We start from the raw sequence: 16,214 nt of genomic DNA on the forward strand, positions 1-16,214 counted from the left end.
AATTAGATATATATAACACAATTGTAAATATTTTATTATATAATATATATATATATATATAAATATATAATTCATAATATATAAAATATTATAATTTTTTATTATATAATATTAAAATAATGATATACAATGGATAATATATAAGAAAATTTATAATATAAACACTGATTGATAATATTATTGTTATTATTCTTATTCTCTTAAATATTACCATATATTTTCCATACACAATTTTTTTTAGTATATGGAAATGAAATAAAATAAAAATAATAACACTAAAAAAATAAATAGGTATGTATTTAATTTTTTTATTATATTATATTATTTTTATGTGTAATTATAAAAACTATTATTCATATAAATTTTTATGTTTTATATAATAATAATAAATATTTGATTAAATATAAGAAAATTTTATATAATATATATATATATATATATATATATATATATATATATGTAGAATTATATAAAAAGAATTCAAGTTGGTATGTATGTATAATTATAAAAATTTTTTATTAAATATAAGAAAATTATAAATATAATTATATATATATATATATGATTATATGTATTGAAATTTTTTTTTTTTTTTTTCTCTAATTTAGTTACATAAATTAGTTCTTGTTTGGAAAAATAAAAATAAAATTTTTTTCATTTTTATTTTTAATATATCGGAAAAAAAAAAAAAAAGCGAAATATAATATATATATATATATTATAAACTATATAATTATTTTATGCCCTTATATTTTGATTCCTAATATTATATATTTAAAATTTCTAACAATGAAATATGAACAGTTTAAAAATGGGTTATTTTAATAATAAATTTAATATTTTTATATTATGGAGTAATATTATTTTGTATTTCTTACTTATAGTTACAATTACATTTTATAACAATGTAAGAAAAGTAAAAAAGATTGAATATATATAATATGTATAATTTTTTTTTGTTATTGTATAAATTTATTTAAAATTTTATATATTATATTTTATTTATATATATATATATATTTTTTTTTTTATAGGATTTGTTTAATAAGTACAATAATGAAAAATCAAACATAATAGGGGCTTCATCTGTTTTTGGATATAGCAGATCATTAGCTGAATATTATAACAATAAAGATGGGTATAATGTATTAAGAATAAATTTGGATCATAAAAAGCTTAAAGGTATGTTTGAGCATATGCATCCTGAAATAAAAATGGTAGAAGTTGATTCAGAAAGTATATGCCCTGGTACAAATGAAGTTAATTTAAAGATTATTACAAATTTAAGACCAGATATGATTAAAGTAAATGCAACAAGTGAAAATATATCATTAGGAGAATGGAATAACATTATGCAATATTATGGTCAACCACCATCTAAGGGAGTATCTAAATTAGATTCGGACGTAAAAGACAACCTAGAAAAGAAAATGAAAAAAAAGAAAAGAAAAAGACCTTTGATAAGATATATTTCAGAAATTGTAGGTTATGGTATTATTATAATTCCTGGTTTTCCTGTTCTTGTTGGTGTTGTAGGTTTTGGATTCTGCATATTAATATTCAAGGGTATTAAACCTGCTAAAAAATATTTTAGTACAATTAAGAAATGGCTTTTTTAAAAAAGTCAAAATTTGATTATACATATATTTATAAGATAAAATATAATTAGTAGAAAATGTATTGATATGATATTCTTAATTAAAGTGATTATATATTAAAATGTGTTTTATAAATATAAACAAATATATATATATATATATATATATATTAATATATACTCCTTTTTATTATATTTAATATAAAATGAAGAATTTGATTTTTTTTTGTTGAATAAAAAAAAATATAATTATACATAAATATAAATGATATATATATATTATATAATATTATAAAATTTACATTTTAAAAAATAAATTTTTGTGATTTCATATATATACATATTTATTTATTATTTTGAGTATATATTTATGCTAAAAAAATTTTAATTATATATAATTTATATATTATTTTATTTTTTTTTTTTTTGTACATATAATTAATTCTTTGTTTTAAAATTTTTTTTATATAGATTTTAATATTTGTATATTTTGCTTTTTATAAATATTTATTTTTTATATAATATATATTAAATTTATTTATTTGGTTATTTTTAATAAAATTGTGTTTTTTTGTTAGCAAAGTAAAATTTATTTTATTTTTTCCTATTTTTTTATTTTATTCATTCCTTTTTTCCACTTCTACTGATTTTATATTTATACGAAGAAAAATAATACTATACACTATATATTTTATGAATTATTTTATTATTTTGAATATAATTATAATAATATTTATAAATTTATTATATATATAGAAAATTTTATTTTAATTCTTTAAATAAAATTACATAACATATGCCTATTTATTTTTAATTATTTAATATATATAATAAATAAAATTTTACCAATTCTTTTAATTTATTAATTTTAATTCTTGACCAGTTATAATAAAAATAAATTATAATTTTGAATAATAAATGTAAGTATTCTTTTTTTTTTTATAATATATGAATAATAAGCATATATGGATTAAAAAATTGTATTATTTTTCATATATATGTAGTTATTTTATATTTAGTGCATGTAATACCCGAAAAAAAAAAAAGAAAAGAAAAAAAAAAATTATATATATGAAAATATTAGTGAATATGAGAAAATATGAAAATATAAATTTAGAAATAAAATAACAAAAATTTTGAAATACTTACAAAAAACATAGGATTATAAGTAAAAATTATTATTTTATAATATATAGAATTATTATTAGAAAATTTATTTGAATTGAATATTAATAAAATGAATAAAAAAAAAGTACCTTATTTTTTTTAGAATAATTATTATTAAATAAATTATAGATACAATTATAATAGAAAAAAATACAATATATATATAATATAGTTTTTTCTTTTTTTTATTTTTCCTATTGTATTTATATAATATTTATTTATTTTATATATCACAAGAATAATGTAATATTTATATCTATAATTTTTATTTTCTACTTTTATTATAATCTGAATTTATTTTTAGGGTAAAATAATATAATCCCTATTTTCAATTAAAAAAAAAAAAAAAAAAAAAAATTAATAGGTTATATATTTATTAATAATACAGTACATGAAAAAAATAAGAATATTAAATATAAGGAATATATATTTTTGTATGTATTTTCTTATTATATGCTTTTTCTATTATTTTTTTATTATTAAATTTAACAGGAAAAATGTTGGAATACTTTGATATTTTGTATTTAAGTTCTTGTTTTTTTTTAATTATTATAAATTAAGATTAGTGCTACAAGATGATTAATAATGAAAAAAGAAGTGCTAATAATCATGAAATAGCAAAATCTTATTTATATCTATATACGGATAAATCAATGTATATAGAGAATGTTAAAAATTTAATAAAATACAAAAAAAGAAAATGGATAAATATGTTTAAGTTATTGTTTAAAATTTTGAATTTGTTCGTATTTATTTTTATTTTTGTATACATTGATGATGTAAGTATATGCAAACATATGTTAAAATAAATAAATATATCTATCTATCTATCTATCTATATATATATATATATATATATATATATATATATATTTATATATTATAATAAGACAACCTAATTTTTTTTATTTTTCTACTTTTAGGACTTAAGTAATGAATTGGGTTATCAAAAGAATGACGTAGAAAGTTTAATACAATTTAGAATTAATAGATTATTAACTGAAACGAAAAAGGGAAATGATAAAGGTAAAAAGAAAACTCATTTTAATAGATTAGAAGTAGATTTTAGTAATAATATGAATAAGGAAGATTATATGAGAGTGGACAATGACTGTCGAGTGTTAGATGTTAATTCCATGAGTACAAGTGATGGAAAGTATGAAGTAAAAGTAACTTTGAAAACTGCATTAAGTCCAAGGGAGATAGATATATACGCATTAAATAATTGTATTAATAAAAAGGAATGGGATAAAATTATAAAAGACATATATAAGGATGATAAAGATAATGAATTTTCTAAGGTGAAAAAAACAAAAAAGAAAAAGAAGCCTATAAAATATATAGTAGATGTATTGGGATATACTATATTAATTGTTGTTCTAATACCTTTTACCCCTTTTATTTTACTTGGAGGTTTAGGTAGATGTACATTTAATTCAAAAGAATCGGGGAAAGATTATTTTAAAACTGTATGGAATGCACTATTTTAAAATATAAGGATTTACATGTATTTAATTTTAATACAAATAATATTACTAATAATATTAATGTTTATGTATCGGATATGGAAATGGTCTAATATATATATATATATATATATTGAGTAAGAGACAGAACTAAAATTTAATAAAATAAAGATAAATATTTTGTCAATATACATTAATAATGAAATAATTAATATCGTATAAAATACATAAAATAAAATTAATTATACTTTAAATTAAAATGTAATTTTTTTGTTTTTGTAAAAATGCTTATATATTTTATTTAGAAATCTAAACATATTTCCTGTTGTAAATATTTTTGTTATTTATTTAATTATTTTTTATTTTTTTTATTTTTATTTTTATTTTTGTTTTTTTTTTCTTTTTTCTTTTTTTTTTATTTAAAAGTATATTTTGATTAGTTATAGATGCTTTATTGGATTTAATTTTTTTCATTTTTAAACATTATTGTTTTATATATACGACCAATCATCATATAGTATATATAATTTTTTTTGTTTTTTCATATTTCATTTTTACATAAAAGTCTATTTAAATGTGCATTAAACTAGTATATGTGATATAATCATCATATGGCTGTTTTTATAATATAACAATTTATTTGAATACATAATAAATAATTATGTAAATATAATGTATAATTTTAAAGGATATATTATGTATATATAAATATATGTATAAGAAAAGGAGAAGTGATACTATATATAACCATTAAATAAATATAAATTAAAAATGATTGAAATGGAAATAACAGAACAAATTTATATTTTTAAAAAAGACAACCTAATTTTATAAATACTAATATAATACAAAATATAAATTCATTTTTTTATTTATATATTATATTTTTGGTTATTTATAATAGGTACATTTTTTTTATATGTATCATTTAGAAATGTAAAAAAGGTATTATTATATATATTAAAATATTATGTATATATGATGTATTTGTTATTAAAAAATAATTTATAATAGAATCCAAGATCATACATTTAAATACAAATTATATTTTATTAATAAATTCAAATACACATATTTACTTATGTTTATTTATTTATTTATTTATTTATTTATGTTTTTTTTTTGTTTTCTTATTAAATAAAAAAATTAAATCAAAATTAAAATATATTAACTTTTCTATAAAATATTACACATATATATTTTTTATTCTTATATTATTGTTTATGTTTTTTTTTACTTTCTCATGATTTATTCTGATCATTAAGACATCATATTATATATATATATAAATATACATGTATTTATATATATATGTATATATTATGCGTATACATAATTATTTGTATGATTAAAATATACATTATTGTATATAAGGTTCGAAAATAATATAATTATTTACAAATTTATAAAAAACGTTTTTTATATATATTTAAAAAAAAAATAAAATAAAGTAACATGTATTAATATATATATATACATTCTTTATTTAAGATTTTTATGTGTATTTTAGTGGATAATTTTTTTTTTTTTTTTTTTATGAACAAATATAAATATTTTTATTTTTGTTTTATTTTTCTTATTTTATATATAAAAACTGATTGAACAAGAAATACCCCAAAAAATAATAATAATATGGAAAAGAAAAAAAAAAAAAAAACCATAATTTTTTTTGTAATTATTATAAAAAATATAGTTTCTTTTATAATAAGAATGTACCTTATTAAAAATTGCATAAAAAACATTTATATGTGTAAAATATATAATAAAGAAAATATAATATCCACTTTTATAATGAATATTAAATAAGATATTATTATAATATTTTTTATATATTATATTTATATTAATTTCATATCACTGTAAAAAGAAAAAAAATAAAAAAATAAGAAATAATATTATATATATAAAATATATAATTCATAGTGTAAAATTTATAAGAAATTTACAGTATTATTATAAAAATATAAATATATATATATTAGATGTAATTATAAGAATATATATGAAAAACTTTATTAATTTTTTTCATAGAGTTTACATTATATATATAATACATTTTATAATTTATTCTTATGTCATATATTTCATTCTTAATTTTTTTTTATGTTAAATTATATTAATATAGATTGAATGAATTCTGATTAAGAAATAATATGTGATAATTATATTACGGAATATATATATATATATATTTTTAAAATATTAAATTTTATAATATATATTTGTACAAATGTTATATAAGTTTTATAATATTATGCATCATGTGTAAATTATATGTATTTATATGATAAAATATATATATATATATATATATATATATATATATATATATATGTCTTTAAAATTTCATAAAAAGTAATAATATTTTTTTTATAAGTTAAAATACCTTCTTGGGTTTTGTTTAATTTTTCATAGTGAATTCTTAAGTGTTTACATATTTTATTATTCTTTTTTTTTAAAAAATTTATTGTATGTGATTTTAATTTTTTTTAATTCATTTATATTTTCATTTTAATTCAATTTCATATATACACCTATAATAAAAGTCTCTATGTGTGTTATTTAAGACTAATAATTATTTATTACAATTATACATCTCCCGTATTCTTTTTTATTATAAAAAAAAAGGAAAAACTATATTATATTTATAAAAACTAGACAATATATTAAATAATATATATATATAAATGATTTATTAATATTATTATATTATTCGTTCTTATTTTTATTTTAATATAATATAGAAGGAATATAAGAGCAGTGTGTATAAGAATATTTCTATGTAAGATTAAATTTTTTTTTCTTTTTCTTTTTTTTAATTATAAATAATACATTATTAGAATACATATCATACACTATTTATTATTAATTAATGTATAACGTTATTATTAATGCAATACATTATATTTCATTTTAGAATATATTTATAAAATATTTAACGTTGTTATATACTTATAAATATAATATTTGAAGGAGATATAAATTAGATATGTATTCAATATTATGTGTATCAATATTAATGCACAAAAATGTAAATAAATATACATATAAAAAAAAATATATATATATATTATGTATCATATAGAAATATTCCCATCTTTATAATTAATTCGTCATCATATTTATTTGGAAAATACAATGTATACTATAATATTGTATTTGATAAATGAAATGAGGAATATATATATTAAATAAATAAATACATATATATATATATATTTAATGGATTAGCCAAATGTTATAATTTCTCATATTATGATCTTTTCCCTTTTTGTTGCACCGACATTAAAACAAAAAATAATAATAATAAAACTATATATATATATATATATATATATATATATGTATAGTTAATAGTAATGCTAAATATATATTTTTTGTTTTATAAAATTTGTTATTTATTAATATTATTTATCAACTACAAAATGTGCAGTAATATGCATATTTGTTTGTCGAAAAAATAATAAAGGCTGGTTTTAATATATGTCTAAATAATAATTATGTATATTTTGTTTTTTAAAATAATTTTATTATATTTATAGTATAATATGTATACATGAAAATTAGGATAAAGATATTATAAGACAAAAATAATAAATAAAAGTACAATATCAAAAAAATATATTTCATATATAAAATATATAATAAATAATATAAACGTAAATATATATATATATATATTTATATATTTTTCTTTTTTGATGCATTGTTTTCTATACATTTATTTGATAATAGCTGTACCATAATTAAGTACGTGTTAATATGATACTTTGAAGGGTACATGCACAAAAAAAAAAAACCAAAAAGTTATAAGAAAAAATGTTATCATCCGTTAAATCGTCACTTTTTATATTAATTTGCTTTTTATGTTTAAAAAAAAATGTTATATGTTCTATAAATGATAACGTAAATGAAAATATAACTGAAACGGTAAATGAATATGAATTTGGAAATGAAGACACAAGTATTAATGAAAATGTAAATGTTAATGTAACTGAAAATGTAACTGAAAATGAAGAAGATAATTTAATTTATAAGAATGATAATAACAATATTGAAGAGTTAAAATCCATGATTGGAAATGACGAATTACATAAGAATTTAAGCATCCTTGAAAAACTTATATTAGATTCTTTGAAAAATGATAATTTAAAATTCCCTTTAATGAAAGAAGGATCTGAAGATTATTTGGATATATCTAAATTTAAAAAAAAAATATTAACTGATTCAGATGATAAAACATATATTTTACCAAAATTGGAATCTAGTTTTTATGATATTACAAAATATGAACACTTATTAAAAGAACAATTAATACAAGAATATAACTCAAAAATATCTGATGCAATAAAAAAAAAATTACTTATTGTAAGAACATTGAAAACTATAAAATTGATGCTCATACCATTAAATGCATATAAAGAAAAAAATGATTTGAAAATTGCACTAGAAGAATTAAATAATGTAATCACGAATAAAACAAATGAAACACTAAGAAAAAGTCCAGTAGAGAATCCTGGAGAATTTTTTAAGAATTTGTTAACTCATGTTAAAGAAATTAAAGAATCAAAAGAAATAGAAAATAAGGGGGAATTTTTAATTCTAGGAAATGATGAAATTGAAATAATGGGTGGGAACGATTTCTTTTTTACAACAAATAGTAATGTAAAATTCATGGAAACATTGGATAGTATATCAAATCAATATGGATTGGGTTTAATTAATGATCTGGGTCCTCATTTAATAGGTAAAAATAAAATTATGTAACATATGTGCATATCTACATATGTACATTCCTTATTATGATGTATCATTTATTTATTTATTATTCGTCTATTTATTGTTTTTTTTGTTTGTTTATTTATTTATTTACATATTTATTTTTGTTTTACAGCCTTGGGACATTTTATCGTATTAAAATTAGCACTAAAAAATTATAAAAATTATTTCGAAACAAAAAATACAAAATTTTTTAGTTGGCAAAAAATTTTAGAATTCTCCATGTCTGATAGATTTAAAGTTCTCGATATGATGTGTAATCATGATGCTGTATATTACTCTGAAAATAAACGTAGAAAAACATATTTAAAAGTAGATAGATCGGAAACATCCATGGAATGTAATATATTAGAGTTTTTAATTCATTATTTTAATAAATATCAATTAGAAATAATTAAAACTACTCAAGATACGGATTTTGAATTATATGGTATGATGGAACATCAGCATATAAAAGATTATTTCTTTTCATTTATGTGTAATGATCCAAAAGAATGTATTATTTACCATACGAATCAATTTAAAAAAGAAGCGAATGAAGAAAACACTTTTCCTGAACAACAAGAAGAACCTAATCGTGAAATAAGTGCATATAATATATATTTAAATTATTATTATTTCATGAAACGTTATAGTTCATATGGAACAAAAAAAACATTATATGTTCATTTATTAAATTTAACTGGACTTTTAAGTAATAATACAAATTTTCATTTGACAATGAAATATGTACTAACACATTTAATGTTATGTTAATTTAATATGCATTTATTTAAATATATTGTTATTTATATTATTGTTTTTTGTTTTTTATTTTATTAGATTATGATACAAGAGCATATGTGACATCTCTCTATTTACCAGGATATTACAACGGTAAGGAAAAATATATATATATATATATATATATAAAGAAACACACAATTTAAATTTCATCCTAATCTTATTTTCTTTTTAGTCGTAGAAATGGCCTTTACAGAAGATGTTGAGTTCACAACCCTGTTTGATAATTTACTAAAATGTAAAACATAGTTTTTGTCTTAATTAAATGTTTATTGTTTTATTTTTAAAAGAATTATTATCTTATATATTAAATTATTATATATATATATATATATTTGTTTATTTATTTTATGTTATTTTTAAATTAATTAATATTCATAGGTATTAAAAAGTGTCATAAAGAAGAAATCAACACAAATACTTCATTGATTGAAAGTAATTTATCACGTAATTATTTCTTACATGAGATAACAAAGTGTGATTTATGTAAAGGGGCATTTCTATATTCAAGCAGTAATATAAATAATAAACAAAAAATAAAATAAAAAATAAAAATTATAATTATATATATATATATATGTGTATATTTTTTTTTAGTGAAATTTGAGGAAGTACCTTCGATGCTACAAAAATTTTATATATATTTAACTAAAGGTCTAAACATTCAAAAAGTATCATATTTAATGAAAACATTAGATATATATCAAGATTACAGCAATTTTTTATCTCATGATATAAATTGGTATACCTTCTTATTTTTATTCAGACTAACAAGTTTTGAAGGTAATGTATTTTATAATAAATATAATATTAACAAATGGTTAACTGCATTTGTTATTTTTATGAAATCATTATGAATTATAATATAACTTTTTTTTGTTTTTGTTTTTAATAGAAATTTCAAAAAAAAATGTGGGTGAAGCTATGTATTTAAATATACAAGACGAAGATTCTTTCCATAAAACGATTACAACGAATTATTGGTTTCCTTCCCCTATAAAAAAGTATTATACTTTATATGTTAGAAAACATCTTCCAAATAATTTATTAGATGGTATATTATAAATTAAACATAAAATTATATTAATTGAATATATATATATATATATATATATATATATATATATATTTATATTTTTACATTATTTATTTTTTTTATTTTAGAGTTAGTGAAATTGATGAAAAGTAGTACCTTAGAAAAAATGAAGAAATCTATAAAATTTTTAGTTCATGTAAATTCCTTCTTACAGTTGGATTTTTTTCATCAACTTAATGAAGCCCCTTTAGGATTAACACGTTCATATCCATTATCATTAATTCTTGAACATAAATTTAAAGTATGGATGAATAGTTCTGCGGCAGGTTTTTATTTTTCAAATTATCATAATCCTTATATAAGAAAAGAATTACACCATAAAGTACTGACAGAAAAATTTGAGCCACCCAAAATGAATAAATGGAATGAAGTTTTGAAGTCATTAATAGAATCTGCATATGATATGTATTTTGAACAAAGACATGTCAGAAATTTATATAAAAATCATAATATATATAATATTAATAATAAAATAATGTTAATGAGAGATTCAATTGATTTATATAGAAAACATTTCCAGGATGTTATATTTTTTGCTGATATATTTAATTTAAGAAAATATTTATCAGCTACACCCTTGGTAAAAAAATCATGGGATAGATTGTATTATTTTCTTTATAGGATTACTGGAAATACTGTAAATATTTATAAATATGGTATTATATATGGATTCAAAATAAATAAAGTATATTTGAAAGAAGTTGTTGAGGAATTATATTCAATATATAATTTTAATACAGATATATTTTCAGATACGTCTTTCTTACAAACGGTCTATCTGCTCTTTAGAAAAATTGAATATAGTTACAGCAGGCAAAGAAGAAACGATCAAATGGTATAATATATATATATAAATGATTATAAATATACATAAAAAATATGCATAAAAATACACAAACATATATATACATACATATATATATATTTTTTTTTTAATAGAGTGTGAATAACATTTTTTTCATGAATGTTGCAAATAATTATTCCAAATTAAATAATGAAGAAAGAGAAATGGAAATACACAATTCAATGGCATCAAGATATTATTCGAAAACTATGTTTTCTGCTTTTCAAATGTTATTTTCAACCATGTTAAGTAACGATGCAAATAATCTTGATAAAATATATGGAAAAAGTAATAATATACAGGTAGCAACAAGTACCACTGCCTTTCTTACATTTGCTTATGTATATAACGGAAGTATAATGGATAGTTTAACAAATAGATTATTACCACCATATGCTAAAAAACCAATAACACAATTAAAATATGGAAAAACATTCGTTTTTTCAAATTATTTTATGTTAGCCTCAAAAATATATGAAATGTTAAATTATAAAAATTTAAGTCTTTTGTGTGAATACCAAGCTGTAGCTAGTGCCAATTATTACTCTGCTAAAAAATTAGGACAATTTGTTGGTAGAAAATATTTCCCTCTTACTACTTATTTTCTATCTAAAAGAGTTCGTGCATCATATGAGTGGGTACATGGTCCACAAACAAGCACAAGCGGTGATACGGGTTCTAGTAGTAATGGTGGAAGTCCTACTCCTTGGAAATTTTTCTTTAATTGGAAAAATGATGCACCTATATATTTTTATTTTTACTTTTTCTCTAATTTATATCTTGATTCTGCAAAATACTTTCCTGGAGGATTTTCTACTTCATTAAAAGAACAAACCGAACATATTTCAGATAGGGGTTATACGAAGAAACCCATGGTTCATGAACTTACAAAAAATTTAATATTGGAAATTACTAATGGATATATGTATGCTTTTTCTATTTATTCTGTTATACCATTATATGCATATTTTGAAAATGTGAATTTTTATATTATAAGTAATTTCCGTTTTCTGGATAGATATTATAATGCATTTAATAAATACTTTATAAATTTTTTCAAAACGAAACTTAAGAAATATACTAGTGATGTATTTATAAAGTACGAACACGATGCATATACACGTATGAAGAAATATGGTTACCTTAATGAAGTAATTGCATCTAGAATTTCCTCCAAGAATAAAATAGTAAAATATATTTATGATAATAACGAAGATATTATGAATAATTTAAGACGATATGATATGGAAAACATGTTCAGAAATAATATGTCAACATATGTAGATGAATATGCCTTTTTTGATGATTGTGGCAAAAAAGAAATGTTTCTAAATGACAGATGTGATTATTGTCCTATTGTTGAAGATTTATATGAACCAGATACAAAAGAATTACAATCACACACTAGTGATATCCAAAAGGTAACAGATAAAAATGATACATATATTAACTATGAAAGATTACATGAAGAAACAAACTCACAAGAAATTCAATCAGATGATATCGATGATGAAAAGGATGACGATTTACCGGATGATAAACTGATGATTAAAAGATTAGAATAAATTAAATAAATGCATAAATTATTATTATGTATTCTTTATTATTTTTATTAATATTATATGTATGATTTAGTATCTTTATTATATATATATATATATATATATTAATTGTTTTCATGTTTAATGGTTCATATGTTTTCATGTTTAATTCTTCATATGTTTTTATGTTTAATTGTTCATATGCTTTTATGTTTAATTAATTAATTGTTTAATTGTTTAATTATTTATATGTTTAATTGTTTAATTGTTTATATATTTATATGTTTAATTGATTAATGGTTTTTATTTTTATACGTTTAATTGTTTATTTTTTTATTAGTTTATTTTTCATTGCTTTGCTTAAGTATATATGTTTCAATTTTATTAAAATATTTGTAATTTTTTTTCATATTATTTTCAATTAATTTTTAATGTGTAATTAGTTTTTCTAGATTCTTATAATTAACAATTAAACAATATAAAATTAATACATATAAGTTATTTTTTTTTTTTTTTGTAAAAAAATTTTTGATGCTATTTTTTTTTATATTCTATAATTTTCTTAAAACAAACTAATAAATAAATAAATTAATAAAATAATAAATAAATATATATATATATATATATATATATATATATATTTTATTAAATAAGTTGTTTTTAAATATTACATGAACAAAATTAACAAAAAGAATAATTATATATATGTAGATATGTGTGTATATTTACAAAGAGAATATGAAAAAATAAATATATATTTAAGAATATTTATTTATGATATTCTTTTTGTTTTTTTATATATGTATATAATAATTAATGAGGTATATTCTTTGTAATATATTTTTATGTAATATATTTTTATTTTTTCTATTATTTATAATTAATATATATTAATTTAATTTATTATTATATATTTTTTTTAAAATAATTTTAATAATATTTATTATGCATTTTATAAGTTAGTGTTAACACATATTATCAATATGTCTAAATTAAATATTATATAATATTTAATGATTTGATTGAATTCTTATTTCGCTTGAAAAAAAAATGAAATTTAAAAAATATATTTATTATGAAATATATATTTAATATAAAGAATTAAAAAAAAACTAAATAAAATAACATATCTACTATGTTTTGTTAGTAACTAAATATAAGTCTATCATTAAAATATTGGTTTCAAAAACATTTATCTGAGAAATACATAAATTTTTAATTTAACTTTATTTTATTCTTCTTACTTAAATAAAAATTTTCATATTCATATATATGAATTTTATTTTATAATACTATGCGATAATTTTGTTTTATGATTTTGTTGTCAATATATATGTTTAGAATTTAAGAAAAAAAAAAAAAAAGACAAAACAAAACAACAAAAAACCATAATTAAAAAATAAAAAATAATAAGCACTAATAGCAAATTAATAATATATACATATGTATATATAATAATATAGAGAATAATGATATAAATATACACATATATTAATAATTATAAATATTCATTTGAACGTGTAGTTATAAACAATATTAACTTATTAATATTAATTTATAAAAACAGTTTTATATAAATATCATTTTAAACCGTAAAGCTCTTTTTTATCTTCTGTTATATGTAATATATTGTTTTTTTTTTTCTTCTTCTCATGATTCATCCCAAAGAAATTTATTCTATCGGATGTATATTGAAAGGATGCTAAAGAAAAAGGAAAGAATGCCATAGCATGTATTACAATATTTTCAGTAATAAGTTTTAATGATAAGGAATCTTTTTTTTGAACATTGTAATCTATCATTCTATCTATAAAAAAGTCATCAAAGATATCAAGAAAGCACTTAATTTTATCAAAATGTGATAAAACGTTTCCTTCATTTAAATGTGCCTCTTCTCTTCTTTTTTTAAATATCAAATCCTCTAAATTTTTCGGTTCTGTTATTAAACTCTCGATTATATTCTCATTACAATTTATATCTTCCTTTATATTGTTTTTATTTTTCTTATGATTTTTGTTAATGCTTTTTGGTCTTAAATTTGATGTATTTTTATTTGCATGGTTTAAGTTCGAATAATCATTATTGACATGAATCTCTGATAATGATCTATTTTGTAATGTATTATATGATTCATTTTTATATATATATTGATCATAAGAGTAGTTCGAATGTTTATTCTAAAAAAAAAAAAAAAAAATAGAAATATATTATATATATATATATATATATATGTTGCACCTTATGAACAGATTATATAAAAAAATTAAAACAAGATCTTTTCATTTTCTTGTATTTTATATTTCACCTTATTGTTAATACATAGAAATATAATTAAATGGGAAAGTAATAAATATATAATAAATAATAAATATTTATGTATTTTATTGAATATATTGTAATTTATTGATATATACACATTCCCACATTTTGAGACGTGATGTATATAATTACAATTTCTGTTATTAGTTATTTTATTTTTTGTGCTACAATTTTTGATAAGCATTTTTTTTTTTTTTATTGACAAAAAATTATTCACATAAATTATTAGAAAATATGTATTAAAAAAAAAATAAAAATAAAAGAAAGGCTTAAAAAGAAGAAACTAGAAAATATACACATTTAACAAGAAATATATATATATATATATATTTATAAGCCTAATATATCAAATATTAATTATATTTTATTTTTATTACGCGCTGTGATTTAGAAAAAGTATAGCTAAAAGAAAAAAAAATATTATACTATTTTTAAAATATTTATGTTTATACAAAATTAAGCTTTAATATATTTAATATAAGTAATTTATAATTTATTTATATATTTCATAAAAAAAATATATTTTTCTTTTAGATCATTTAATAAATAGAATTGTATATAAACTATATATTATTTATATAACACAGTTAAAACATATAAAGATTAATTAAAATATATAGAG

At 17.1% G+C, this 16,214-nt stretch overlaps 4 protein-coding genes across 4 annotated transcripts; 3 read left to right on the plus strand and 1 right to left on the minus strand.

Moving 5' to 3' along the window:
* Nucleotides 1-811: 811 nt before the first annotated feature.
* On the plus strand, nt 812-1,619 carry PADL01_0024500 (Plasmodium exported protein (hyp9), unknown function; the record flags this gene model as incomplete). The annotated part of the gene is made up of 2 exons (XM_028680480.1): nt 812-907; nt 1,035-1,619. The coding sequence occupies 2 exons, from the start codon at nt 812-814 to the stop codon at nt 1,617-1,619; spliced, it is 681 nt and encodes a 226-aa protein (XP_028541258.1).
* A 1,720-nt stretch (nt 1,620-3,339) lies between these two features.
* PADL01_0024600 (Plasmodium exported protein (hyp9), unknown function) lies at nt 3,340-4,254 on the plus strand (the record flags this gene model as incomplete). Its single annotated transcript, XM_028680481.1, has 2 exons — nt 3,340-3,543; nt 3,688-4,254. 2 exons carry the CDS (start codon nt 3,340-3,342, stop codon nt 4,252-4,254), a joined length of 771 nt encoding a protein of 256 aa, XP_028541259.1.
* Nucleotides 4,255-8,049: 3,795 nt separating this feature from the next.
* PADL01_0024700 (cytoadherence linked asexual protein 2) lies at nt 8,050-13,297 on the plus strand (the record flags this gene model as incomplete). The annotated part of the gene is made up of 9 exons (XM_028680482.1): nt 8,050-8,977; nt 9,125-9,703; nt 9,832-9,885; nt 9,968-10,030; nt 10,174-10,305; nt 10,390-10,575; nt 10,688-10,846; nt 10,957-11,723; nt 11,828-13,297. 9 exons carry the CDS (start codon nt 8,050-8,052, stop codon nt 13,295-13,297), a joined length of 4,338 nt encoding a protein of 1,445 aa, XP_028541260.1.
* A 1,556-nt stretch (nt 13,298-14,853) lies between these two features.
* PADL01_0024800 (Plasmodium exported protein, unknown function) lies at nt 14,854-15,776 on the minus strand (the record flags this gene model as incomplete). Its single annotated transcript, XM_028680483.1, has 2 exons — nt 14,854-15,450; nt 15,708-15,776. The coding sequence occupies 2 exons, from the start codon at nt 15,774-15,776 to the stop codon at nt 14,854-14,856; spliced, it is 666 nt and encodes a 221-aa protein (XP_028541261.1).
* Nucleotides 15,777-16,214: the final 438 nt, after the last annotated feature.

The sequence above is a fragment of the Plasmodium sp. gorilla clade G2 genome (genome assembly GCF_900097015.1).
Source record: "Plasmodium sp. gorilla clade G2 genome assembly, contig: PADLG01_00_33, whole genome shotgun sequence".
In the NCBI taxonomy this organism is placed as follows: domain Eukaryota; phylum Apicomplexa; class Aconoidasida; order Haemosporida; family Plasmodiidae; genus Plasmodium; species Plasmodium adleri (nom. inval.).